At 36.5% G+C, this 27,041-nt stretch overlaps 1 protein-coding gene across 1 annotated transcript in view; it reads right to left on the bottom strand.

The window, feature by feature from the left end:
- The window catches only part of GPRC6A (G protein-coupled receptor class C group 6 member A), a 30,741-nt gene extending 5,645 nt beyond the window's left edge, over positions 1-25,096 (bottom strand). Inside the window, exons 1-3 of the mRNA XM_078155570.1 lie at positions 25,056-25,096; positions 15,940-16,243; positions 3,778-3,990 (exon numbers count right to left, since the gene is read on the bottom strand). Of these exons, the coding sequence (XP_078011696.1) occupies positions 3,778-3,990; positions 15,940-16,243; positions 25,056-25,096 (558 nt within the window). The remainder of the gene's footprint in view (positions 1-3,777; positions 3,991-15,939; positions 16,244-25,055) is intronic.
- Positions 25,097-27,041: the final 1,945 nt, after the last annotated feature.

The raw sequence follows: 27,041 nt of genomic DNA, 5'->3' as shown, positions 1-27,041 counted from the left end.
GTGAGATTTTGAAAATGGTCAAGATTAAAGTGGTGAAAGTATCCCACTCTAGGCTTAAGTTGGAGTTATTTTTATTTTTATTTTCTTGCGAGGCAATGGGGTGAAGTTGCCCAGGGTCACACAGCTAGTAAGTGTCATGTGTGTGAGGCCTGATTTGAACTCAGGTCTTCCTGAATCCAGGGCTGGTGCTGTATCCACTAGCTGACCCCAGTTGCAGTTATTTTTAAAATTTTGTTCCCAACCCTAAAGATATAAACAATATTTAAATATGTGTATTGAGCACTCTGGTTTTGGAGTTTGAAGATGTGGGTTCACATCCTAACTCAGATACAGGTTAGCTCATCTCACACAGTTCCAAGACGCTTAATCTCTGTGAGTCTCAGTTTCCTCATTTGTAAAATGGAGCTAAAAACACTTTCACAATTTACCTTGTAGAGTAGTTGAGAAGAAAACACTTTGGAAACACCAAGGTTATTATTGTTAGCATATTAATGATTATGATAGCTAACATTTATATAGCACTTTCTATATGCCAGGCACTGTGCTGAAGGCTGTATGATTAATATTTCGTTTGTTCCTTACAACAACCCTGAGAAGTAGGTGCTATTATTAGCTGCATTTTACACCTGAGGAAACTTAGGCAAACAGGAGCAAAGTGACTTGCCCAGGGTCACACAGATAGTCAGTGTTGGAGGCTGGATCTGAACTCAGGTCTTCCTGATTCCAGGCCTGGAGCTCCATCCATTGTGCTACCTAGCTGCCAATCAATTCTATTATAAAATGAATTAGAAGTAGAATTTTTGGACATTTTTTATGGTGTTATCTCTGGCACTAGAGGTGGAATGGTTTAGCCATCTAGCTGCCCCCTACTTAAACTTCCATATATTTTTCAGACAAACTACTAACTTTACATTCCCCATCCTGTATGTGTCAAGTTGACTTTTTAAAATTCAAGTGTAAGAATTTATCCCTATTGAATTTAATATAATTAGATTTAACTCAATGCTCTAATACTCACTCAACTGATATACTTTAACTTTTGCAATTATACCACACTTTACTTCTGAAGTCTTTTTAAAAGTTTAAAGTCAGATCTTCTTTATGCTAATCTGTAAATCTTCATGATACTTGCTACAGGATAAATCAATCTCAGCATATTCATTTTAATTTGAAAATAACATCTAGAGTTTAAATGCAACTTTTTCAAAGCTATCTAGATTTTTGTTGCTGAGACACTACTATAACAAATTGAAGTCTGAATCCATTCCACTGACGTACTCATCTGTTTTTATGTGGAGAAGAAAGTGAACTGACTCTAGGAGAAATGTGCCTAGGTTTTGGATGACTTCTAGTTCAGTGCCTTTATGCTGACTGATAATTTCTTTTGTTCTTTGAACATACTTATGATAAACTCTGGATTATCTATATGTAGGTTATCTGATTTGAGGATTACCCCTTTATCATCTAAAGTGCCATCCCAGGCATTGCATGCTTAGGAAACAGAAGATAATTTTTCTATTAACCAGAGCAAAAAATCATTGAGGAGATAGAGCTGGCCCTCTTCCCACTCCTATCTTTGTGTTTAGTTTATTCAGCAGGAATTGGTTGCATTTAGATTGTTTACTACTTTGAAGGATCATTTTGGCAAATCTACAGAAATTTTGGCTTCCCAACTAGTTGATGAAGATTGAGAACTGGTCTTGAAGAGAGCCTGTTCTAATACTTCATTATAGTGTGGAAGTGACTCTAGGTTCTTGAAGGCTATTCCAGCGAAGCATAAGCTCTGAAAGATTCTGTCATGTTGGAAAAGCTTTGAGTGTTCCCCAGCAACAACAGACGATGCTTGTTTTCCGAGGGCCAGCCTAGCTAAGTATAGAGAGACATTACCTTTAGGCTGATTGCTTGGTGTTAAATTCTTTGGCCATGAGAAGCCATGGAACAAAAATTCATAGATACTGCCTCATCCCTGTTCATAGTTTGAAGATATGTTTAGGAGGGTGGGGAATGGGAGAAAATGGTTTGAGAGGGAGAGAAGATACTGCCATACTCCTTCCCCAAAGTAGCTACCACCACTAACTAGACCCTTCCCTCCAATGAGGCTGCTCAAAGCACATTTCCCCCACTGTAACGTAGCCAATGACTCACATTTCATCCCTGCCTCTCACCCACCCAGTGAATTTAAGATTTCAGGAGAATTAAAGATAGATTATCTTTAATCTAGATTAGATTGAAAAGCTAGAAAAGATTGGACAATCCTGCTATACACAGTAAGAAAAGGGGTCAAGCAATGCTTACAAAGATATGATTAGTTCACCTGGTGGGTTCTTAGTCATTTAAGATAGATGGCTATGTATTTGATATGGCTACTATGATTATCAGAAAACCATAATAAAGACAAGTCACTTGGAAGTATACAGGCTATTTAACAGAGTCTTAGAAATTCTGAGTTGGAAGGGACCTCAGACCATCTAGTCCAACTCATATGTTAATAATAAGATTTAGTATTTAAATAGTATCACAAGGTAGCGAAAGTGCTTTGCAAGTGCTTTATATTGTCTCAGAGGCTGAGAAGTTAAATGATTTGCCCAGAGTCACATAGCAAAGTGTCTGAGACTGGATTTGAACTCAAGTTTTTGTGACTCCGAGTCCAGAGCTCTATTCTCTTCTCTACCTAGTTGCATCAGTGATCTTAGTAAGAAGCCACTTTAGAATACCACCTGACAAGTAGTCATCTGTTCATTCCTTGAAGACCCTGCAGGTAGTCCATTCTACTTGGGAATAATTAATAGATAAGAATTATTTTCCTTTGAGCAAATCTAAATATGCCTCTGCAATTTCAGCTAAATACAATAAATGTTTGGTGAATGAATGAATCAAATACTTCTTTAGTGGCAGCTCTTGACCCTCTTCTGAAATGCAAGTTTTGACAAGAAAAATACAATATCAACATTATGGCTTATTTCCTTTTGTTTTTTCTAACATAGTGTAGTGGAAAGAGTGCTGGATTCGAAGCTAGAAATCCTTGCCTATGGGCAAATAATTTAATTTTTTTGAGTCTGTAAAATAGGGCTAATGATACCTGTAGAACTTATATCACAGAGTTGCTATTAGGGCTTGAATAAGATGATGGGTAATTGGTGAGTGTATCACATGGCCAACCATATTTGGTTAGCCTTTATTTAGTCAAAGCCCTGCATCACCCCAGGTAACTTCTTTTCATCTGCCTGACTCTGCATTGGCAATATCCCTCCTACTCCAACCTCTTTGCTTTCCAGCCCTGCAACTATACTGAAAATCAATACTGTTATTGTTACTGGGAAGGGATGTTAATCAATTTTCTTATGGTTTTATTCATCCAGATAACTTCCCAAAAAAATCCCTTCCTGGTCAATCCTCTTCGCCCCAACTGTATGTGTTATTTCCCTCTATTAGAAGGTAAGCTTCTTGAAAGAAGGGGTTATCTTTTATATTTCTATCCCTATCACTTAGCATAGTGTTTGCCACATAAAACAGTGCTTAAAAATGCTTTTCTTTTTATTCACTTATGGATGTAAAATACTTTGTAAGCCTTGAAGAGTAATAGCAATATCAATTATTACTAATATCATTACTATTATTCTTTAAAGAAAATACCATCTTTTTCTGTTGCATTTTCATAGTGGGAATGAACATTAAATAAGGAATGTTGTTTAAAACCATAATGTTGTTTAAAACTCAGTCTTATTAGGCATGGATCCAATCTAATGGGCACTATGGTACAGGGTAGCATTAAAATACCTTTAGATTCCTGAATTCCTTTTCAGTTTTTCTGTCTTTAAAAATGAAAGCATCTTTTTCTAGATTGTATTCTGCCATGTTGATAATGGTCATGTGTCCATTGACTTCCTTCCAAAGTAGAACATTGTATCCAATGTTAATGTCCCCCTGCAAATCAAATTGAAATTCACTCTCTCCATCAGTAAATGTCACGTTTTTAAGTGCTTCAAGTAACTATGCAAAAAAAACACAAAGCAATTTATTTATTTAATAATTACTTTAATTATCTTATTATTAATTATGTTATTATCTATTATTAATTAGAAATTAAATTATTAACAATAATTAAATTAATTAATAAATAATTTAATTATTGAATAATTGCATTATTACAGTGTGATACCAGAAATTTTTGTTTGTTTGTTTGTTTTTGCAAGGCAATTGGGGTTAAGTGATTTGCCCAGGGTCACAAAGCTAGTAAATGTCAAGTGTCTGGTCTGAGACCGGATTTGAACTTAGGTTCTTCTGACTCCAGGGCCGGTGCTCTATCCATTGTACCACCTACCTGCCCTGATACCAGAAATTTTTAATGGGTGCAGCATGGTATAAGGAAAAGCAAGCTAGATGCTGAAGATGAAGAAAATTAAGCCCAGAGAGGTGAAGAAACTTGCCTATGGTCACATATAGTTAGTGGTAGAGCTAGGAATAGAATGCAGGGTCTCCTGATTGACTCACATATTCTGCCCTTGCAGATGTAAAATACTTTGCATTAGATATACTACCTATGTCTTGACTTTGTCTTGCCACTGGACTCAGCTGATTCTGGAGGAAAGAGTGGGGCTGATGACTTTGCACAGCTCTATCTCACTTAAATCCAATTCACTTGGAAGTCAAGACATCACCCTCATGATGTCATTGGTCCTTTTCGAGAATGAAGTATGAAGAACAACATCACGGTGGTAGTTATAAGAGAGGCAGTTTTTTAACCTTTTAACCTTGAAGCTCGGTATAGTTGTGAATTATCATTTTAACTATATAAATTAAAGTATTATCGATGTGCTTTCTGCAGTTGCATTGGGGCAAAATGCTAATTCTTCCTTTGTCAATAACTAACTTGTTTTTAGAAAACTCTTCTTTAATCCTATATAGAGAGCTCAAAGCATGTTCTTCTGAAATGAAACATATGAGGGAATAAAAGAAATGTGAGCAGCATAATTGAATGTGGCTATTTTGAGTAAATCCATATCTGTGGTACTATTGATTGATTATAATACAGCTTTACCTCCAAATATTTTAATACATAGCCATCTCCAAGTCCACCATTCTGACTGCATCTATCTCAATATAGGAGCAAACTATTGAGCTGCCGAGATGAAGGTTCATGAGCAGAAGCATAGACTGCCAATGAATGATCTCTGTTAAGAGCTTGGGCAATTTGGGGGCCCTTGTTCTCTGTCAATTCTAGTTGTTTCCTCACTGGGTAGATTTGTGACATTATTGGACCAATCTAGAGGAACAATAGATCAGATCTGAGATGCAGAACTATAAGTGCTGCATAGAAGTCCCTCCAGTGCCAAATTTAGAGAGCTCTGACAGTACTTGTATTCCTTCAGCAGAGTAGAAACAATGACACTTAACGTCTAGTTAGGAAGAAAAAAAATAAACTAGGAAAATATAAGATGGAAAGGTTGGAGTGAGATCTTCCTCAGTCCCATTTTGCTTTACCCCATCACCTCTGCCAGTGGAGGGCATAGTTTGTGTTACTTGTCCCAACATAAAAGTTTCTATTTGCAGTTCTGGTGAGCCCTCACAAGTAGTGGAGTAAATCTTATTCAAAGAAATAAAAAAAGAAGCAAAAGCAAAAGAATTCATACTGTGCCTTCAAGACCTGCTAAAATTTGTCCATCAGTTTTCTTCCTTTTTTTCTTTTTGGAGGAAGTTAGGGTTAAGTGACTAGTCCAGGGCCACACTCCAGGACTGGTGCTGTATCCACTGCACCACCTAGATGCCCCTCTTTTTTGTTCTTAATAAAGAGGTACAAGGTCCACTGATTTAGTTCATTACTAATCATATCCTTTTCCATTCATGTTTGAACTGTAATAGTTACTTGTTTTACCTTAATTTAATTAGATTTAAAGCGGTAAAGATTTGATTATTGTGTGTTCTATAAATAATGATAACATTTGTGTAATATAAATAAACTAGAGCAATTATGTTCTTGTTTATTCCATGGGGAAAAATACTGAGGTGAACAAAACATATTACTCATCAATTCTCACACAGTATTATTTATCGTAAATCCTGATTATTAATGTTCCAGGTATTATAGGTAGTTATTTTCCCTTACATTTCTGCTACCATATTTTAACACTTGGACTATGTATTTCAAAACCATAAGGCTTATACAGATATGAAGATTTGGAATGTACATTTCTGGTACTATATGATTTACTGTAGTACGTTAACCTCTTGTCCCCACAAATTGCTTTTCTCCGAGTGAGAAGAATTAGAAATAACTCCAATCCAGGGCAGCTAGGTGGTACAGTAGATGGAGAGCTAGGCCTAGAGTCAAGAGAACCTGCATTCGAATCTGGCCTCAGACACAACACTCACTAGCTGTGTGACCCTGGGCAAGTCACTTAACCCCAAATGCCTCACCAAACAAGAAATAACTCCAATAAATGGTTTAGTTTATGCTACTTCCCCCCGCTACATTCATAATCGTTTCCTAAAAGAAACAGGTATTTTATTTCAGGGGCTGATTGAATCACCGGATTCAAATAGTGGTGAAAATGGATCAACATTAACATGGAGGGATTAACATGGGTATTTTGCCCTGAACTTGGGCAGTTCAACACGTTTATGAAAGACTTGGATAAAGAAATGTGTTATACCCAAGTAGGGTGGCTATCTACAGTGTAGCACCTCACATGTTTTACCTAGATGTGGAGATAACAACTTGTTCACTGGGTTGGCTTACTTACTTCAACTTGCTCTCATGATGGCAGGTCTGTGTTCCCAGAGAAGGACTATCACCTTGTGGTTAGATTCAAATTTTCTTGGGGTCAGAATAACCCTATTATTGGAGAATGTACTTTTCTTACATACCACTTTAGCTCTGGAGCCCCCACTGATGCATTTCTACTTCCACATACTCACAATGATGACAATTTTAGGTCTTAAACATAACAATTTACCCACCAATAAAGCAAAAGAAATAATTGCAACATCACAGGCACTTGTGTATTAAGCAATGGCATGAGTAGTAAAATGCATCACAATGTATACATAAATCTGGACCATACTGTCCCATCAATGTACTGAGTATCGGTGTGAGAGAGTAGGTACACACAGGAACCCATCAGGGAAGCCTATAAAAGAGGAAAACCCATGTGCTCACAACTCAGAACTTCAGACTTTGATGTCATTGGTCTATTCAGGAACAGCTGCTCACTTGGAACTACTTCTCTGGTAGCTGCTTTTCTGTGGGTCTTCACCACTCTCTTCTATATTTGGACCTGATGCAGCATTTGCAAACTCTTACAACTTGTAATCACCCTTAAGAATGTGTTGATAAAGGTTACCTCTTAATTTTAATAGCAGTTACCCTTAAGTCAAAGAACTGCTCATTAGGCTGGCTATTTGTGGGCTAAACATACCAGCCCAACCAGGATTCTGAATTGTCCAGTTTGAACAGAGTTCATAGCAAACAGCTCAAGAAGACTCTCTGCATAAGGCAAACAAGCCTAACCATTTCTTCATTCACCAAGATTCTGTATCATGTACTTGTACTGTCAGCATCAGCAAAGTGACTGAAAAATATTTTTCACTTTTCTGCCTTTTGTTTTCAAACCAGATGGGGGCAGCAAATAGCAACATTTGCTTTACTTCTCTTAAACTTTAAGTGATAGTGAAATGCAATGTCTGGAACTGAAGCTCTTGTCCAATGAGGTTGTGTTTCTCTCCACCAATGAAGAATCATATAGGTGAAGCCTTCTATATGTTGACTTCCTGATGCAGTGCCTTAATGAAAATCTTAGACAGAGCTGCTTTTGATTCCCTGCTGGTTCTTCAATATGCATTTTCATACTTCTTCCCTCTTCGGTCTCAGTCTCCTATCCCTGATTGTTATCAGTGGCTTAAATCAGAACTCCCTGGTCCTCAATGACTCACCTTTTGTGAGTCATGAAATTCTCCTAAGAAATCAACAATCTGTTGAAGATTACAATTCAGACATTGTATGATCTTATGATCTCTCTCTCTGTTTCTCTCTGTCTCTCTGTTTCTGTCTCTCTCTCTCTCCCTGTCTGTCTTTTACCCTTTGATGTGATAAAAGCAGCTCTATATAAATGTTCTGAGAGACCATGATGCCTTGAAGCTCTACGTTCTCAACATGACCCTCAATCTCATTTTGTGTCCTTGAAACTGTGTGTCTTTGTACTTACATTATCCAGCTCATAATAAATATGTTCTTTCTCTTCCCTTTTAAACCATTAAATTGTTCACATACAAAGAAGGCATCATCTTTCAACTTTTACAAAGTGATTGAGTCATTATATTTATGCCATGGTTTATTTTCTGTTCCAAACTGCTCAAATCCCATCTGAAAACTATTTCTTCCTACATATGTTTTAGGAATTTTTATTAAACCAATTTTTTTTTCCTATTCCTTTCAGACACCAAAATGTTCATCTATGTCAGAGACAATAATATCTTATACCCTTTACCAGTTGGTATAACTCTTTTTTTTTCACAAAGCACTTTTTCTTTTTGCCCCCCCAACCCTAAATAGTTGCATATAGAAAAGGAAGTATCTTAAAGTGACAGTACCTTACAAGTGTCATGCTTAAAACTTTGTGGATGACACAAAACTGGAAGGAGTATCTACTACATTGCATGACTGAACTGGAATTCAAAAAGACTAGAATAAGGCAAGAATGATGGGCTAAATCTAATAAGATGACATTTAATGAAGATAACTGTAAAGTTATACATTTGGATTTTAAAAACTAAGTGTATAAGTAAGTACTAGATTGGGAAGGCCTAGCTGGAAAACAGTTTACAAAAAAAAATCAGTGATTTTAATGGGCTACAAATTGTTTACATTCTCAGAGATTTCATGGAAGCTCAAAGCTTTCATGGACCTAGTTGTCATCTCTCTGAGCATTGCTCCCAGATCTCCATATTCAGTCATCATCTGATTACCTGAGCTCTAGCTCCACATCTCCAACTGCTGGATATCGATCTCAAACTCAACACGTGCAAAGCAGAACTTATTTTCTCTCCCTAAACCCACCTCTCTTCATGACCTGGTGGACCATGTTCTCCATGGAGTTTCCATGGCAAAGATACTAGAATGGTTTGCTATTTTCTTCTCCAATAGATGAAGGCAAACAGGTTAAATGACTTGCCCAGGGCCACATAGTGTCTGAGGCTGGATTTGAATTCAGATCTTCCTAACTCCAGGTCCAGCACTCTATCCACCTAGCTGCTTCTCCTTTTCCCTTCCTCTGTTTCTGTCAGTTGTACCACCATGTTTCCAGTCTCCTGGTTGGTAACCTAAGAGCCATACTCAACTCCTTTATTCTCACTAACTCCTCTTAGTTGTCAAGTGTCATAGATTCTACTTTCTCAATATCTCTCACTTCCATTCCTCTCACTGAGGCCCTTCACTCCTTTCCTGGATTGTGGCAATAGATAGACCAACACCAATTGGTCTCTAATAGCGTACCAATAATAATTGGTCTCCCTATTTATAATCTCAATTTTTGTAAACTGTATTCTACACAGCTGTTCCATTAATATTCTTAAAGCATAAGTCTGATCATTTTACTCTTCTGCTCAAGAAACTTAAATGGTTCCCCATTGCTTATAGGATGAAATAGAAACTTCTTAGTCTGAAATTTAAAGTCCTGCATAATCTGCCTCCATCCTATCTTTTCAGGTTGCTTAAGCATTTCTCTCACATATACTCTGTGCACCAGGTGACCTGGACAATTTGCTATTTCCTGTACATGACATTCCATTTCTTCCATCCATACCTTTCCATAGGTTGCTCCTCATGCTTAAAATACTTTTCCTCCTTACCTCCATTTCTTGGAAGCTCTAGCTCAGTTCAAGGCTCAGTTCAAGTATCTCCTTTCCTGCTTCTTCCAGTTACCACTCCACGCTACCCTCTTCATGGTATATGTAACCTGTATTTACTTATCTGAGAGCATGTTACATTTCCCTAGTAGAATTTAGGCTCTTTGAGGCCAGGGACTTGTATTCCCAGCACCGAGCACAGTGCCTGGAAGATAGTAAGTGCTTAATGGATACTTGTTGATTGGTTAATTATCTAGTTTGTACATTATTCTGGCTCTCTGCCTCATCTTCCTGCAATTGTCAGAGGATATCAATGTTTATTAGCACTTTAAAGAGAGAAGGGAATCTCAAACCATACCATTATTGTAACATTATACATTTGTTTCCAGCAGCACTTTACCAGAAATTCTATTGTTACTTTGGGACCCTTTCACTATAGCCTGAATGTTCTCATAAAATGGCTGTCTTCATCAGAGGCAGAGAGAGCTCATTGTGGAGAAATGGAAAGAGTCAGAGACTGGATACTTGGAGACCTGGAATCTAGCCTCAGTGCTAATACTTGCTAATAATAGCTGTCAATTTGCTTAACTTCTGGGCTTAACTTCTGGGCTTCTGTTTGCTTATCAGTCAAATAGGGAATAAAATGACCCGACCCAACTATGTTCCAGAATTGTCATGAGGATATATAGAATTGCTGTGAGGATAAGATGAGATAATAGGAAATTGTGTTGTATAAATGGAAGTTATGGCTACGCTGTACTATACTGTACTGTACTACACTATACCATTCTATACCATACCATACCATACCATACCATACCATACCATACCATACCATACCATACCATACCATACCATGCCATGCCATGCCGATGCCATACCAGACTATATGTAGTATACTATACTACACTACACTACTATACTATACTATTAGGCTAGATGATCTCAGTCAGAGATGATATTTACAGATGATTCTTCCAGGTGCTTTGTTTCCATTACGCACATTGGAGAATTCCAGAATCACACAGTGTGGTATGAGCAATATATTTGACCCCTCTTACATACACATTAAACTAATTTTTTCCTTAAAAGGTAAATTTCTCGAGATTTAGTTTGCTCAGGAGACTAATGACTCTATTGACACCATTTTCTTATCCTCAGTATGAAGAGGCCATGAGGAACACCTGGAGGGGTCCTCAGATGTGTGACTAGTGGATGTGATGAGAGGTTTGCTTCAGCTCAAGGGTTCACCAATACCTATCCTTATTCTTCTCTTGTTATGGCTAAGTGAATCTCCTCTCATTAAGTGTTTAATAATCCACAAGTATCTAATTTTTCCCCCAATATTGAACATAAACTACCAGGGGACTGACTGGCCTGAGTCAGGCCCAAGACAGAACACACAGAATGAGAAAGAATATCTACAATTCTATTGATTGTTTAAGAGGCTATTGTAAGCAGTCCCAGTGAGAAAGTCTATTAGAGTTGAGAGTCTCCAACTAATATCATCAGAGTTCTAGTACCATTATAGCTAGGTCTCAGTTAGTTCAAATAATGAATTTCTCAAAGTTTTTGAATTATCCAAATTCTCATCACCTATTTCCATTGGGCTGGAATCAATGATCATATTTTATATAATTGCAAATTTGAATGGTGCAAATTTGCACACATGCAACCACTTCAGGTGAAGTCATTAATTGCATTAACCACACAGGACTTGCTGCATTCTAAAATTAGACCATGATAAAAGTGACCACCATTAAAATAATAATTTATACTTATGGTCATTTAGGAAGAGGCATGTTTTGGGGCCCTGATTCTTCCTAGTCAGTCTCCTCCTGATATACATAAGTTTGTCTATGTACTGCTTAAATTCAGGATCTACAAATTTAATATATAAAGATGCTGGCTAATGTGCAAAGAAACAGTGGGACTACTTTTCCAGCTAAATGACAGATTACACCTCTTCATTTTCTCTACAGTTTCATCAAACTAGCCTATTGCTGTTTCCCATATATGGAACTCCATTTTTTCTTTCCATGCCTTTCACTGGCTGTCCCCCAGGTCTGGAATATACTGCCCATTGCCTCTTTCTCTTAGAATCCTTAGTCTCCTTCATGACTCAGCTCGAATCCTACATTCTACATGAGGTCTGTCCTTATTCTCTCACCTGTTACTGCTCTCCCCCTGGAAAAAAAATCATGGTGGGTCAATTTGATATATAGTTTTGCATATCTACGTGTGTACATGTTCTCTTCTGATGTTGTAAGCTCCTTGTTATCAAGGATTGCTATATTTTTGTCTTTATAACCCCATCACTTAGCATGATGACTGAAGCATAGTAGGTGCTCATTAAATACTTATTGCTTACTGGATTATCTATTTCCCTGTTCTAAACAAAGTATTTCCATCAATGAAGCCTAAGGCTACATTAACTCTTTTGGTTTCCATTTCATAGTATTCATTCATGTTGAGATTTAGACCACTAAAATGACTCTTTTTTCACATAAGCTGCTATTTGGCCTTATCTCCCTCATGAGTTCTTTCACTAAAGTGTAGGGTTTCCATTTATCTTTAGGATTTCATTTTATTAGATTTGGTATATTGTTTGGTATATTGGTATGTTAGATTTGGTACATGGGTATATAGTCCCTCAAGATCTTTTTGGATTATGATTCTATCATCCAGAATAGTAACTATTCTTCCATTGGCCATCTCCACACTTGACAAAGTTTTGTTCAATTCACTGATAAACTATTGAAAAGGATAGGGTCAAGGACTAGGTCCCATAGTGTGTCTCTAGGTGAGATCTCCTTCTGGAATGACATTAATCTATTAATCAACCTTCTTTGGGTCTATTTGTTCAACCAGTTCCAAATTCACCTAGCTGTGCCATCATTTGGCTCATATCTCTCCATCTTGTCCATCAATATATTGTGAGTTCACATATCTGTTGTGGACTTCATTCTTAAATGCTTTGTTAAGTGCTCTTCCCATATGTCTTATTTTTTTTTCAAGTTATTTTGTTACGCTGCCAGGCATCTTAGAGATTCATTTGAGTTAATGAATCATTAGCATCCTGATTCATTCAACAAATATTTGTTAAAGATCTACTGTGCTAGTGTTGGAGGCAATAAAAGGATAAATAAGCCTTTCCCTGCCCTCAAGGAATTTATAATTTAATAGGAGAGATATGTTTATAATATCACTTTGAATATGACAAACACACATGAGTACAAACAAAATGCATATGCCACTGGGAGGGTTAAGAAATCTATTTGTCACTGATACCTTAGTGTAAAAGGATAGATTGTTTCACGCTACTTTCCTCTTCAATTTTGTGTGTTGCTCTTTAACACATCGATTTAAGACAATTATATTGAACTATGCAAGTCCAGGATTAAATTCGACTGAAATTGGGAAATTGTGAATTGTAGTGACTAAATTAGATCATTAGCACTTGACGCCATTCTCCTCAAAAGTTAAATACCTCCAAATATGCTGCTTCGAAGTATTCATCTTTTTACATACTCATATACATACCTACATACAATCATGGACACACATGTACATATGAACTTACATACACACTTTAATGATACCATCAGAGAGAAAAGCTGAATCTACCTGAAAGCAATGTATAGTAATAATAGCTAACATTTGTACTGTGCTTTACATATATAATCTTATTTGATACTCATAACCACCCTGTGATCTCCATGTTACAGATAAGGAAACTAAGGCTGAAAGAATTTAAATGACTTGTCCAGGGCTGCACAGCTAGTGTCTGAGGTGACATTTGAACTCAGGTCTTTCTAACTCCAAGTTTGTCACACTATGCTACATAGCTACATAGCTACATCTACATTGTTTGCTATAGTCTGAACTCTACACACATTACAAGCACCAAGGAATAAATGAAGGAACAGGTAAAGGTAGAAGTCAAAACCTTTTGGGCTCTATTACTGTATTATAAGAAGTTGTTTCTCAAGTTATTTTCCTATTATAGGCCCAATTCCTCAAGAGTGTTGGCAATATGATACTTCAAATAATTATCATCTATATGTAATTCTATATACATACAATCATGTGTCACAGCACATTAGCAGGTCCTGAATTTCTCCAGGTGTGCCATTCAACTCCTCCTCAAACCTTAAGACTTCCATAATTCCCAACTTTCACTCTGGTTGTAATTTGCTTCCTGTCCTACCTTGATTCACAGCTGCAAATCAGTATGTAAATTTGCCTCCTCTGCTGGGAATCCTGGGGAAATAAATGAAGAAGAGGAATCTCAAGGCTTCAGTAATGGGTCTAGAGACCAGACTTCTGGGAATCCTTCTTTGCTGCCAGCTTAAATGTTTAGTGTACCCGGATGTCTTGTAGCAAAGAATGTGGTGCCATTAGCAAAAACAAAACAAAAAGAAGTTGAGAATTGCTAGTGTGCAATAAAAAAATGACCCTGGCTTCTAGCCTTAGTAATTCCTTGTAATTTTTAACTTCATTCTCCTAAAGGCCTTATATTTATAAGGTGAGAACAAAGGACTCAAACAAGTTAATTCAAGTAATTATTATTATTTTAGAAATTCCTTTGACTCTTCCATGTCCTGATTTTCGTAAGCTGCTGCTCCAGAATGCTCTGTGTGAGATTTTGAAAAATGAGTTTTAAACTTTTGCTTCCACTGCACTACACTGCCTCCCATCATCACTGATAATGTCAATTGTCAGATCATGTTATCATTCTCTCTTCCATTCAGTTTGGGCCTCAGCCCGTTGTATGATATCTGTCCAATACAATATCCATCTAAGCTGTATCGATGGACCAACTAGCTTAATAGATTGTACTTCTAACTGGACCTCATAATTTGGGTAATAGTTATTCCTTATTTACTTTTTTTTCCTGTGAGGATTGTTAGACTGAACTCTCGAGTGTTTGTGTCTTTCATTTAGTACACTCTGTAATATTTTGGCACTTCAAGCAATTAACACAAAGCAAACAGCATATAGGTGAATTTATGATCTGTAGGCAGTACATCATACATTTGGACTTCATGTTAGACATCCTTCATGACAATGATGAATACCTTTGATGAGCATATGTCTTTCTATTTTGTATCTCACTTGATATTGTTAACTAGAGAACCACTGAACCAAAAAAAATCCTTGTTACGTCTATCAAAGAATTTTGTATGATCTTAAAACAAGAGTGGGAGAAATCTTGTTGGAGGTGAAGCTTTGCAGCTATAGCAAATATTTGATCTTTATCAAAAGAAGGGACATGAAAAACAAGGGCAAAACAAGGTTAGAATGAAAGTTTGTTCACTAAAAACTTTACTGAGGAGGATGGAAAACTATGAACAGTATCCCCTTATAAGCTCAGAGGGAAAAACAGTGAAAGAGCAAACAAGTTTACAGAAAACTTGCCATGACATCTGATTACGACGGGTAACTATTTATGACCTTTTATAGCCAGAACTATTTAAAGACAAACTGTAAAAGTGGAAGAACAATGGAACAGATCTTTCAGCATTTTCTATGTGTAATATATTTTAAATTCATGACTTCTAGAGTCCTTTCTAGATTTAAATTTCAAAATCCTCTGATCTTCATGCTTCATGCTACTTGGCCCTCTTGGGAGTAAGAGAAAGCCTTTGCTGTGTATAGTTTTCATAAATTAGAAGAGAATTTTAGCATTAGAAGAGAGCACCTAATCTATCCTCACCATTTTGTAGATGAGGAATTTGAGACCCAAAAGCCATGAAATGACTCAGTTAAGGCCACATACCTAGTAAGAGGCCAAGACAGACTTGGAAACAAGATCTTCCAAATTTATACTACATTGTGCAAAGGCAACACAAGTACCTTTCTAAACTAATGGGGAATCAGCATTTCCATTAACTAAAAAATGATATACTGGCTAACTCATTTCCCCAGATTCTTCATAGGTCCTCTTGCCCAGGGAAGATCTATATCATGCATGTTCGAAAGTAAACTACAAATGAATGAAAAAGCACTCATTAAGTGCTTGTTGTGTGCAAAGCATTATGCCAACCACTGTAGATACAAATAGAAAAGCAAGACAGATTTCAAGAGAAGACATACCTGTAGAATGAGCTGTAAATTCAACATCCTGGAAACAGCCATGGTTATTTCTGAGTAGCTGTCTCCTACGACAGCTTTAACTCTTGGTGTGTAGTTGGAATAGTTGCACTGAAACTCCACAACGTGTTGGGAGCAGTTGAATTTAGAGAGGAGCCTCAGCATGGCTGCTATTGCTATTGTGATTTCAGTGCAAGTGTCATAGATCTCATACCCAAGTTTAACTCCAGGTAACAGTGAGGAATTATTGATTACTTCAATGCTGTGTATCATGGCAAGAGTTTGAAGAAACACTGAGATTTCAAAGCTGCCAGGAAATAAGTATTTTTAAAAAATAAGACATTATATGTTGATAAGCCCTAGTGATGCCTCGTTTCTCTGAGATCTTTGGATAATGAAATGCTATACATAAGTAAATTGTCCAGATAAGTGAAGACTATTTTTTTCAAACTTTATCCATTTGAGCCTTTTTTTTTTTGGTGAAAATATTTCTCTGGTGCACACTTTGACTTTTGAAGCAGAAAATTATAAACATAACTTTGGCTTGATGACTTTGGGTTATTGTTTTGATTATCTGCTCTTTAATGTTCCTGTCTCCTCTTCATAGACACACCCCTATGTATGAAGGGAATCTGACATAGGGGGCTATCAGATCAAAAACTATTAACTGTCCTTTCTCATAGTGTCACTGTGCCTGCCCCTCAATTCTTACTCCCCTTCCAGTTTGCTGCTTCTAACCTCCCTTCAGCAGGCAAAATCATTAATCAAGCTCATTTGGAAGTATATATTAAATAATGATCAATAAGATTGAATGAGAGCTTATACCCTGTCTTATTGAATAAAGTGTCTCGTTTCAGTCCTGATGCTTGTGATAGCTATTTCCAGGGCTCAGAAGACAATTTATATTTGTTTTACTATTTCTGACTAGAATGAGGGAAGTGTTGAGGTTGTTGGCTATCTGTAAGGGTAAGTGGGATAACAGCTTTCAGTATTTTTCTCAAGAGATAGTTCTTCATTCTCGGAGTTTCTAAGAGAATTCAAAAATTATATAGAGAGTTTATAATTCAGAAAATTTTTCTTCATTCTCAGAGTTTCTAAGAGAATTCAAAAATTATATAGAGAGTTTATAATTCAGAAAATTTTATTATACACATATACATATGTTTATGCATATAAATACTATATAAAATATATAAAATCAATACACATGCTGATGTTACAGAATGGAACTTTTTATTGTTATCTTGATTTAAAATTTCAAGTTTTTCCCACTTTAGGGTCAGACATTTTGGCAAAATGCCAACTCCATTCTCCCTCTTTGACTTAGTTAAATATGTCTCCAAACTTTGGCTATTCTTTGGGTACCAAGAAGACACGTTGGGGAGCTGAATTAGTTCTCTATTACCTTTAGCTGGAGAGAGTGAAGGCAATTTACAGAGTATCTAATTTCTATCATGAGATACATCTATGTTCTAAGGTAATCTGACTTAGTGGGCTATCAGATAAAAGCTAGAGGGATTTATAAGGAATAATACTGCCTGATACTAAAAAAATCTCTGAGGTTTACTTCTTATTTAGTAATTTTTTTGACAAAGAGAGAAAAAGATGGGAGAATCATAGACTCATAGAATCTTAGGGTTTACTTAATTCAACCTTCTTTTAGGAAACTACACTATTTCCAGCAGTTAAAAATGTAATGATGTGGCAGATGTGTCATCTAGCTACAGCTTGAATACCTCTAAGTGACAAGGCAATTACTATAATTTTCCATTCAATTTAAAAATAACTCTAATAATTGAAGAAGTTCTTTCATATATTGAGTCAAAATAAACTGCTTCCCTGAAACTTTTGCCTATCAGTCCTTGATCTGCCCTCCCTTCACCCAAAGAACCTCATAAGAGCCTTTTTTTTTCTATAGAAGAGCATTTCAAGTATTTGAAGATAGTTATTCATGTTGGAGGTAATGCTTGGCCTGAGTGATTCTTCATGTCCTTTCCTATTGTAAGAGTCTATACTCCTCCTAAGTCTTCTCTTTTCCTGGCTAAACATCACAAGCTTGTCAATGTTCTTTAAATGTGGAAACCAGAGCTGAATACAACAGACTTGATGTGGTCATACTAGTTTGGAATACAGTATAACTATCACCTTTAGACACTGTGCTATTATTAGATTTTTTAGTTATCCACATTATAATCCTAAAACATATTAAATTTTCAAGCATCTAAAACTAATAGTCCTTTTCTAACATAAACTATTATGTCAGATTTTCCACCTCATATGTGTGTTTAATTGATTTTTTTGGACCTAAGGATAAGACTTTATCTTTGTTCACATTACATGTCATTTTATTAGAATCAGTACTCAAGATCTTGCCAGTTCTGCTATCCAGTTTTGACCATGCCTTCTATGTCTTTATCCAGTCCACTGATTAAAAAAAAAAAAGTTGAGCAGAGTAGGACCAAGGACAGAGATCTGCTGCTAGAGATCTTTCTCTAGATCAGTGCATTCACTTAACTTGCTTTTACTTAGTACTTAACATATATGCAACGTGCTAAGCCAGGCTTTGGGGATACAAAGAATACTGATACATAGATACTACAAAATGTATGCAAAGTGAATGTAATGTGATTTGCAGGCTAACTAAAGGGTACAGGAAAGGAAGACTATGGCACCTGAGATGATCCTTGAAGGAAGCTGAGCTTTTGTCATCCTTATCCCCTTTCCCTTTTCTTTCTGTATATGCATTCACCCTAGAAGATCTCATTCAGTCTCATAGCTTTAACCACCACGATTATGTAGAAGATTCCAGCCCCGAACATTTCTGGTATTTCTTAGGATCAGAATTGGGATTTTATCCCATAGCACTGACAACATAATGCCACCCAGAGTGTGAAGCAGTCACAATTCTGCACATGTGCTATGAAAGATTTACCAAAGTCTTACCTATCATATTCACTAGGATATTACTTATTGGTGCTCATATTGTGACCAAGAGCAGTTAGCAACAGTTTTCTAGGAAGGCTATTACAGGATCTCTGCGTGTGGGCTATCTGAAAACACTCTACAGCTCTGTGTGTATGTGTGTGTGTGTGTGTGTGTGTGTGTGTGTATGTGTGTGTGTGTGTGTGTGTGCGCCATACCACTTGCCTTTGGATTATTCATTTGTTCCACCTCTTATAATTGGGTGCACTGCTCATGTACTGATGCGTTTAGTTGCTTTGCTTTTACAGGCTCAATGGTCTCCTGTAATTAGAAATTTATAGATGTTTTAGTATAAGGATAGGCCCGAAGATAAGATTTCAAATCACTGCTTGACAACAGAGTATTTCACAAAGCATGCTGCTTTACTCTATATGAGCTTATTTCCCAGAAAAAGGAGTCATTTAAATGTTAGTGCCACTTTTTTTTTTGTTGTAAAAAACACAAACCAGAAACAGGGATTTCCCTTTGTTGAGGAATGGCTGAACAAATTGTAGCATCTAAAAACACAATGGAATGCTGTCATATTGTAAGAAATGACTACAAATTGGGAAAATTCAGAGAAATGCGCTGAGACATTCATGAATTGATGTTGCTGTGAAGGGGGCAAAACCAGGAGAAAATGTACACAGTGATCATAATAACATATTAAAAAAAACAAAATGACACCAAAAAAAGACCAAACTTTGAGCAATTGTAATGTCCAGTCTGGGACAGCTAGCTGGTGCATGGATAGAGTGCAGGGCTGTCAGAAAAACTCATCTTCCTGAGTTCAAATCCAGCCTCAGACACTTACCAGCTGTGTGACTCTGGCTAAGTCACTTAACCTCATTCACCTTAGTTCCTCATCCATCAAATGAGCTGGAGAAGGAAATGGCATACTGCTGCAGCATCTCTGCCAAGAAAACCCTTAAAGGGGATGACAAAGAGTTGGACATGACTGAAAAACAACTGAAAAAATGTCTGGTCTTGGTCCCAGAAAACATATGACAAATGTTAACTTCCTCCTGTCCTGAGAATGGTGGGAGATTAGATGTGGATAATGTCACATGCCCTGTCAGAAGTTTGGTCTTGCTTAATGTTTTGTTGTTGTTATGAGGATGGGCTTGATGGTCAGTGGTTTATATCTAGAGATTTCTGTGATGTAAAAACAAAAGACATTAACAAAATTAATATTTTTAGAGTCAATAACTAAAAGTTACAGCAATGATTTGCTTTATGCTATATTTTATGCCCTTTTAAAAACAAGTGTGAATACACTTCACATAAATAAAGGGAGACAAATAACTGTAGAAATAATTATTTAAGTCTAGGCTATGTTAATATACTAAAAATGCTGACACTATTGAAATTAATTTATAGACAATGTCACATATCTCAGACTACCAAGAGGCTGTTTATAGAAATAGAAAAATAATTTTAAGGTTCAACTGGAGGAACAAAAGACTAGTGGATCAATCATGACTTTGATGAAGTATGCCTGCCATCTCATGGAAGGGAGGAGATATTATAAAGCAGAAATAACAATGGCTCTGGAGTCAGAGTAACTGAGTTCAAACCTCACTACTGATATTTACTACCTTTTTGACCTTGGGTATTTACTTAACTTTTGGGGTCCTCATTTTCCTCATCTGTAAAATGAGATTGGACCAGACAGATTTCCTATGTCGTAGATCTAGAACTGAAAGGGGGGCTAGTTTAGTGGCATCACACGCTTTGGTTATACATTGCATATCTAACAACACCATTTAAAATATTATGTTAACAGAGTACTATTAATTACAAATAACTCCTCATCCATCCTAGAAAAGAGCTCAGCCAGATCACTCCCCTGATAAGATCACGTCTACCGGTCACAAAGTGAACTGAAGGTTGGTTTTTATCTGGTAGGTCTGAGCTATCTACAATCTATGTGGAAGATTCTGATCACAGAACCTAATCGTTAGACTGTGGACACATCTCTCATCGCTATTTTCTATTTCTTGATTCTGCGTCCCTCTCCATCATACCAAGTGCTGCTATAATTTTTAGGCTCATTTTTGAAGTTATCATGTGTTCTACCTTTCCAGTCATAATCTTTGCTTCCCTCCATGTATTCTAGAATCTACTGACACTGACCTCAATGCTGTTCATTGGACAAGACACTCCATCTCTCAATTCTGGGCATTTTCATCGGCTCTTATTCCCCATGCCTAGAATTCTCTCTCTTCTCCCTTTTTCTTCCTGGTTTTCCTGGTTTCTTTCAAATTTCAGCTAAAATTCCCACCTTCTTTAAGAAGTCTTTTCTGACCTTACTTCCCTTAAGATTACTTCCAAGTTGTACACACACACACACATATATACACATAGACATATATAGGGTATATCTGTATATGTGTACATATATATGCATACATACATATTCACATATATGTATGTATCTTGTTCGGTCATGTCTGACTCTACATGACTCCATTTGGGCTTTTCTTGGCAAAGGTAATGGAGTGGTTTGCCATTTCCTTCTCTAACTCCTTTTACAGGTGAGGAAACTGAGGCAAACAGCTAAATAACTTGCCCAGGGTCACAAATTAGTAAGTAATTGAGGCTGGATTTGAGCTCAAGTCTTCCTGACTCTAGACCCTGCATCTATTCACTGCACCAGCTATCTGCCCTACATATCTCCTTAGTATATAGCTATTTGCATGTTGTCTCCTCCATTAGGGCTCCTTTAAGGCAGGAATGTTAAGTATCCTAATTATAATGCCACTTTAAAAACAATGAAAATCACTTTTCTACTTTAACATAGGTCCTGACACATAGTAAGTGCGATTGACTTCAATTATCATATACATTTCATTCTAAGCACAAAGTCTCGAACTTTAGAGTGCCAAAAGGGTATGACCACTCACAGCATTCACATAATACAGGAATGTAAAGCTTCATCAAGGTAAGAACAACCTATCTGCTTTCTTCCCATTCCTTTACTCTTTACATACACATACTTCTCTTTTCTCCATTCAAATCTATCTTTGAAAAAAACCTCCTTTAATTGCCCATTTCAGCATTTAACACTGTTCATCTCAATATTCTATTTTTATTGCCTACCCTAAATTTTTCATACTCCAACTTAAGCTACTATTATTTAGTCCTTGCCAGAGACTTAAGAAAACAAACAACCCAATGTTCATTGACTTTTGTGTGATAAACTGCCTGTACTTAAAGAATATTTTATTTATTTATTTATTTATTTTTTAAAAGAATATTTTTAAGGAGAAATAAATGGTCAAGTCAATGCTAAAGTCTATTAGGCCCACTGTTTAGTGTGTATAGACTAAACAGTTTTTTGAGTGACTGAAATTTCCACTTTAAGTGGAGGTGTTTCATGTATAGACATAGCCCAGATTTAGAGTTGTAGGTGACCTTAGAGATAATCTAATCCAACTCTTAAGTTTACAGATGAGCAAACTACAGTCCATAGAAGTGAAATGATTTCTCTAAGGTCACACAAGTAGTAAGAAACACACCTGGAATTTGAACCCAGGTCTTGACTCCAAATCCAAAACTCTTTTCCCGACATCACATAAGAAAGATGGCTGGCACTGTGATGTTTCATCATGGCATTGGATTCTCCAAGGTTATTTATATGCCAGTAGAACATAACCTCCAAGGGGCAGGTAGGTGACACAGTGGATAGAGCACCAGCCCTGGAGTCAGGAGGACCTCGGTCTCAGTAACATAACGCTCACTAGCAGTGGGACTCAGGGCAAGTCACTTAACCCCAACTGCCTCACTAAAAAACCAAACCAAACCAAACCAAACCAAAACATAACCTCAGTAGGCCTCTCTAGACCAAAAACTTCATAATTTAAAGATATTAATTTCAAAAGCATGATATTAAACTCATTTATCTATTTATCTGGTCAGATCAACTCATAAAAAACATCACTAAGATAGGGAAAGGGAAGGTAAGGAATAAGAATAGGGAAATCTGTTCTGATGAAAGGAATATCTACAACAATAAATTGTAAGACTTTTAAGGATAAATGTTTTAAATTTTCTCACTTTATAAACAATAACCTTGAAAAATCAGTCACCAACATATAATTTTCATTACTTTGCTTTATTTTAAACTGTAAGAGAACCTAAACACCTAAGTTTAAAAGCTTCCAACTCTAAATCTGTGATCTTTTTCCTTAGTGAAGGAGTAGTGACTTTATTGAAGTAAAAATTGCAGATGAAAGACCACACACAAAGGGAAGCTGAAAAGGGTATGGGAAGGAAAACAAAGATATTTGCCTTGGGGCTCCAGAGTGCAGCCAAGTAAGAAATAGTAGGAAATGAAGAGGAAAAAAAGCATACTATGTTTCCAATTTTTAGACTGCTTTCATATATGTCATTATTTGATCTCACAAACTCTGTGAGATTTGTAGTGCAGTTATTATGAAGTACTTATTACATTATTTATTTATAGTTATTATAAGTTATTATAAATAGCAATTGTTTCTGTTTTGGCCAGAAACCCTGAGGATCTTCCCCTCCCAGATTGATTTTATTTATTTGTTTTTGACTAGGTAGAAGAGGCCATTCTTTGACTCATTTCTACCTTGCCTTAATCACTGAATGGGTGTTGCCTCAAACAGACTGAGACCTGGGGAAGATCTTGGCTAAGGTCTTTCTTAGCTTGAAAAGGCCAAGGTCTCCCACTGCATTCAGGGCCATCTTCAGTCCTCTTGATCCATGTCTTGCTACTGGACCCAGAGGACTCCAGAGGAGGGAGTGAGGCTGGTGACTTTGCACAACCTCCCCTCACTTAAATCCAATTCACTTCCAGGTCATAACATCTCCTTCCTGATATCATGGTCCTCTTTGAGAATGAAGGACAAACCACCACCACCACCACCACCACCACCACCACCACAGCATCAACAATGGACTGCCCAAATGACCCTCTAAGCTTTCTCTTCTTCAGTGTACCAAAATGGATCTATGATCTCATCATTTGGATATTTTCTCCAGTGATGCTAATTATAGCCCATCAATGGCTTCTCATACCATCAACTCTTATTCATGCCCTTCCTCCCATAAGTTCATTCCAAGTAATTAACTTAATGTGCCAGACTCTCCTTCCTGGCTATCTTTTGATATTGAGAGGATACCAGTAGGACATGTTGTGTTGTACACGTGTTATCTCTACATGTTAGATGTAGAGATATTCTGTACATGAGCAGACCATTTTATTTTCTGAAATACATTTCCTTGATGATATTTTTTATTTAGATGTTGCAACTTGTTCATGCCCACTATGAATCTTTCTACTGTCATCTGAATGATACTCATTCTAAATTCTTCAAATTCTCTAATGTTTCATGAGCATGATTCATGGTATGACTATACATTCTCCAGTGAAAACAAATTAGTTTGGTATAGACAAACATTTTCCTTGAGAGTAGACTCTACCCTTTTTATCTCTTTTGTGCATCCCTAGTTCACAATAGACGATGGGATAGGAGTGAGTCTTGTCATTGACAAACCATTTATGAAAGGGATTTCCTAATGTGCTCATGGTCTCTGGTGATTAAAGCAAAGGAGGATTTGATACAACTTTCAGAGGGGAAAAATTCCTCTTTTCCTTGTAAGGTACTATGCATAATTTGGACACTTTTGGGATTTTGCCACTCTATAAGAGTAAGCAGCCTAGGGCAAGAGAGGGCTAAGTTATTCCAGCGCTTAGCAACCTTGGTAGTAGGGTAAACCTTAGTAACCGAAAGGTGGTGGTTATTTTGAAATGCATTTCCATTTTTATTGATACCTTCAGTTTTTACACTGCTTTCATTTTCAAATATATCTCTTCCTACTCATGTTTCCAGGGAGCAATCCCCTGTAACAAGGATTTTTTTTTAAAAGAAAGAAGGAAAAGAAAAAAAAATCAGTTTAGCAAAGCCAGCCAATGCATAAACTACTTTGATAGTAGATGCAATATTCTTTACCCATATTCTTACACATCCACAATGGAGAGAGAGAGGTGTATTTTCTTTGCCTTTTCTAGGGCCAAGTGTGGTTATTATAATTAAATAACATTTGGTTTTATTTGTTGTTTTTCCATTTTCACTGTTGTTGTCCTTGTGTATATTGTTTTCCTGGTTCTGCTTAGTTCACTTTACCTGTATTCATATATCTTCTCACACTTCTCTGAATTCTTCATAATCACTTTTTGATATAACAATATTCCATTTTGTTAATTTATCATAATTTAACTATTCATACAATATGTAAGTATTGACTTTGTTTCCAGGTTATTACTAGAATAGTTGCTTTTTAAAACACACACACATATTGCTTTGATGTTTTAAAGGTGCTTTATGTTCATTTTCAAATTTCATTTCTATGCTTACCTAACTGTGTGGATGAAATACCCCAGGTATTATTCTACCCATTTTACAAATGAGGAAATAGCCTCAGAGAGGTTATGACTTGCTAAAAATTTTTATTGTTTATTGTTGAATTGTTTCAGTCATGTTTGACTCTTCATGACCTCATTTTGTTTTATTTTGTTTTTTGCCAAAGGTACTGGAGTGGTTTGCCATTTCCTTCTCCAGCTCATTTTACAGATGAGGAAACTGAGGCAAACAGGGTTAAGTGATTTGCTCAGGGTCACATAATTAGTAAGTGTCTGAGGCTGGGTTTGAACCCAGGAAGATGAGTCTTCTTGGTTTCAAGCCCAGTACTCTATCCACTGCACCACCCAACTGCCAGCCAGTACTTAATAAATCCTTTTTTATTGATTGACTGGTTGTCGAGGTCCATATAACTAGTAAGTGTCAGAGGCCAGATTTAAATTCAGATCTCCCTTGACTTCAACTCCAGAGCTCTTTCTCCAACATCACAAATAGCTGAGCACAGGTATTGCCTATTCTTACATCAAATACAGGAAAACTGAGTTCATTCTGGATATTTCCAGTTTATCATGCCAGCATAAAGATTTATTTGGAGAATGTCACCAAGTTACCTGCTTATTCACCTGGCATTCTCTTCCCCCTCACCTTACCCACTGAGGCAAACAAATAAACATCTGGGAGATGATGGCTCTTACTCTTCCTGCCCAATGTGTTTTTTGTTTATAGCCAACATACTCAATAAGAACACAGTTCATGTTATGAAATGTGACAGTTGTGTTATAAGGTGAAATAATTTTTACCTGTTCTACCTATGCAGTTTCTAAATTCAGACAGGTAAGACAGACAAATCCCAAGTAAGTGATAAACAGTTAGGAATCAGAAATAATTTCATAGGTAATGGTGCAATTATCATTAGGAATCTAAAAGATCTCTTAGGCATGGAGGGCATTATTTTTAATTGAATAAAATAATGTGAAAATGAGGAGGGGTATCTAATTTAGGCTACATTTACTTCAAAGCGATCTTTTAAAAATATTCTACCCTTCCAGGGACATAATCAGCTCTTCCACAGGATTCCAGGTAACCAACAGATCTAATCTACCTTACACAAAAAGTAGCCGGCTCTGGATAGACATGAATGGTAGGTCATTGAAAATCTGGCTGTCTCTGCCTCTGTCTCTTTCTAGTAATCATTTAAATCTTTCCTTCAAAGACCTACTTGTGGGACAAGATAGCAGAGCTATTGAAAACTCAGTGAAAGGAAAATCTTTCCCTTTGGATATGAAAGAGACAATGTATCAAAATAGAAGATTAAAAGAGATGTTAAAATCTGCTGTGATTACTACATGGAATCCTGGTTCTTAGATTCTTCAAATGACTGACAGCTTAAATATTTATCAATTTGTGTCTATCATCTTGTTAAATGTTGTAGAGGAAGAAATGAGACTGACTTATTTACACTTTTATATACATAAAAGAGAAAGCTTAATAATTTACTTAGACTAACTAAATGAAAATAATACCTTTAAAAATATCTTAGGAATTGAGATAATTATTTACTATTAAATAACACCCAAAAGGGGAAGCTCAGTTAAATTAGAGCTCTTTTAAGTCAATCCATTTAAAATATTATTTTCTGCTGGGGTGAATAATAAAATGCATTATAAATTAATTTTAGTGTATTGAATTAGTCTCTCCTCTCCAATGTCCTTCTACATAGCTGCCAAAATGATATTGCTAGAGAACAGGGCT

The sequence above is a fragment of the Phascolarctos cinereus genome, unplaced genomic scaffold (genome assembly GCF_003287225.1).
Source record: "Phascolarctos cinereus isolate Bilbo 61053 unplaced genomic scaffold, phaCin_HiC Scaffold_5;HRSCAF=322, whole genome shotgun sequence".
Taxonomy (NCBI): domain Eukaryota; kingdom Metazoa; phylum Chordata; class Mammalia; order Diprotodontia; family Phascolarctidae; genus Phascolarctos; species Phascolarctos cinereus.
This window is presented reverse-complemented; position numbering and strand designations above follow the sequence as displayed.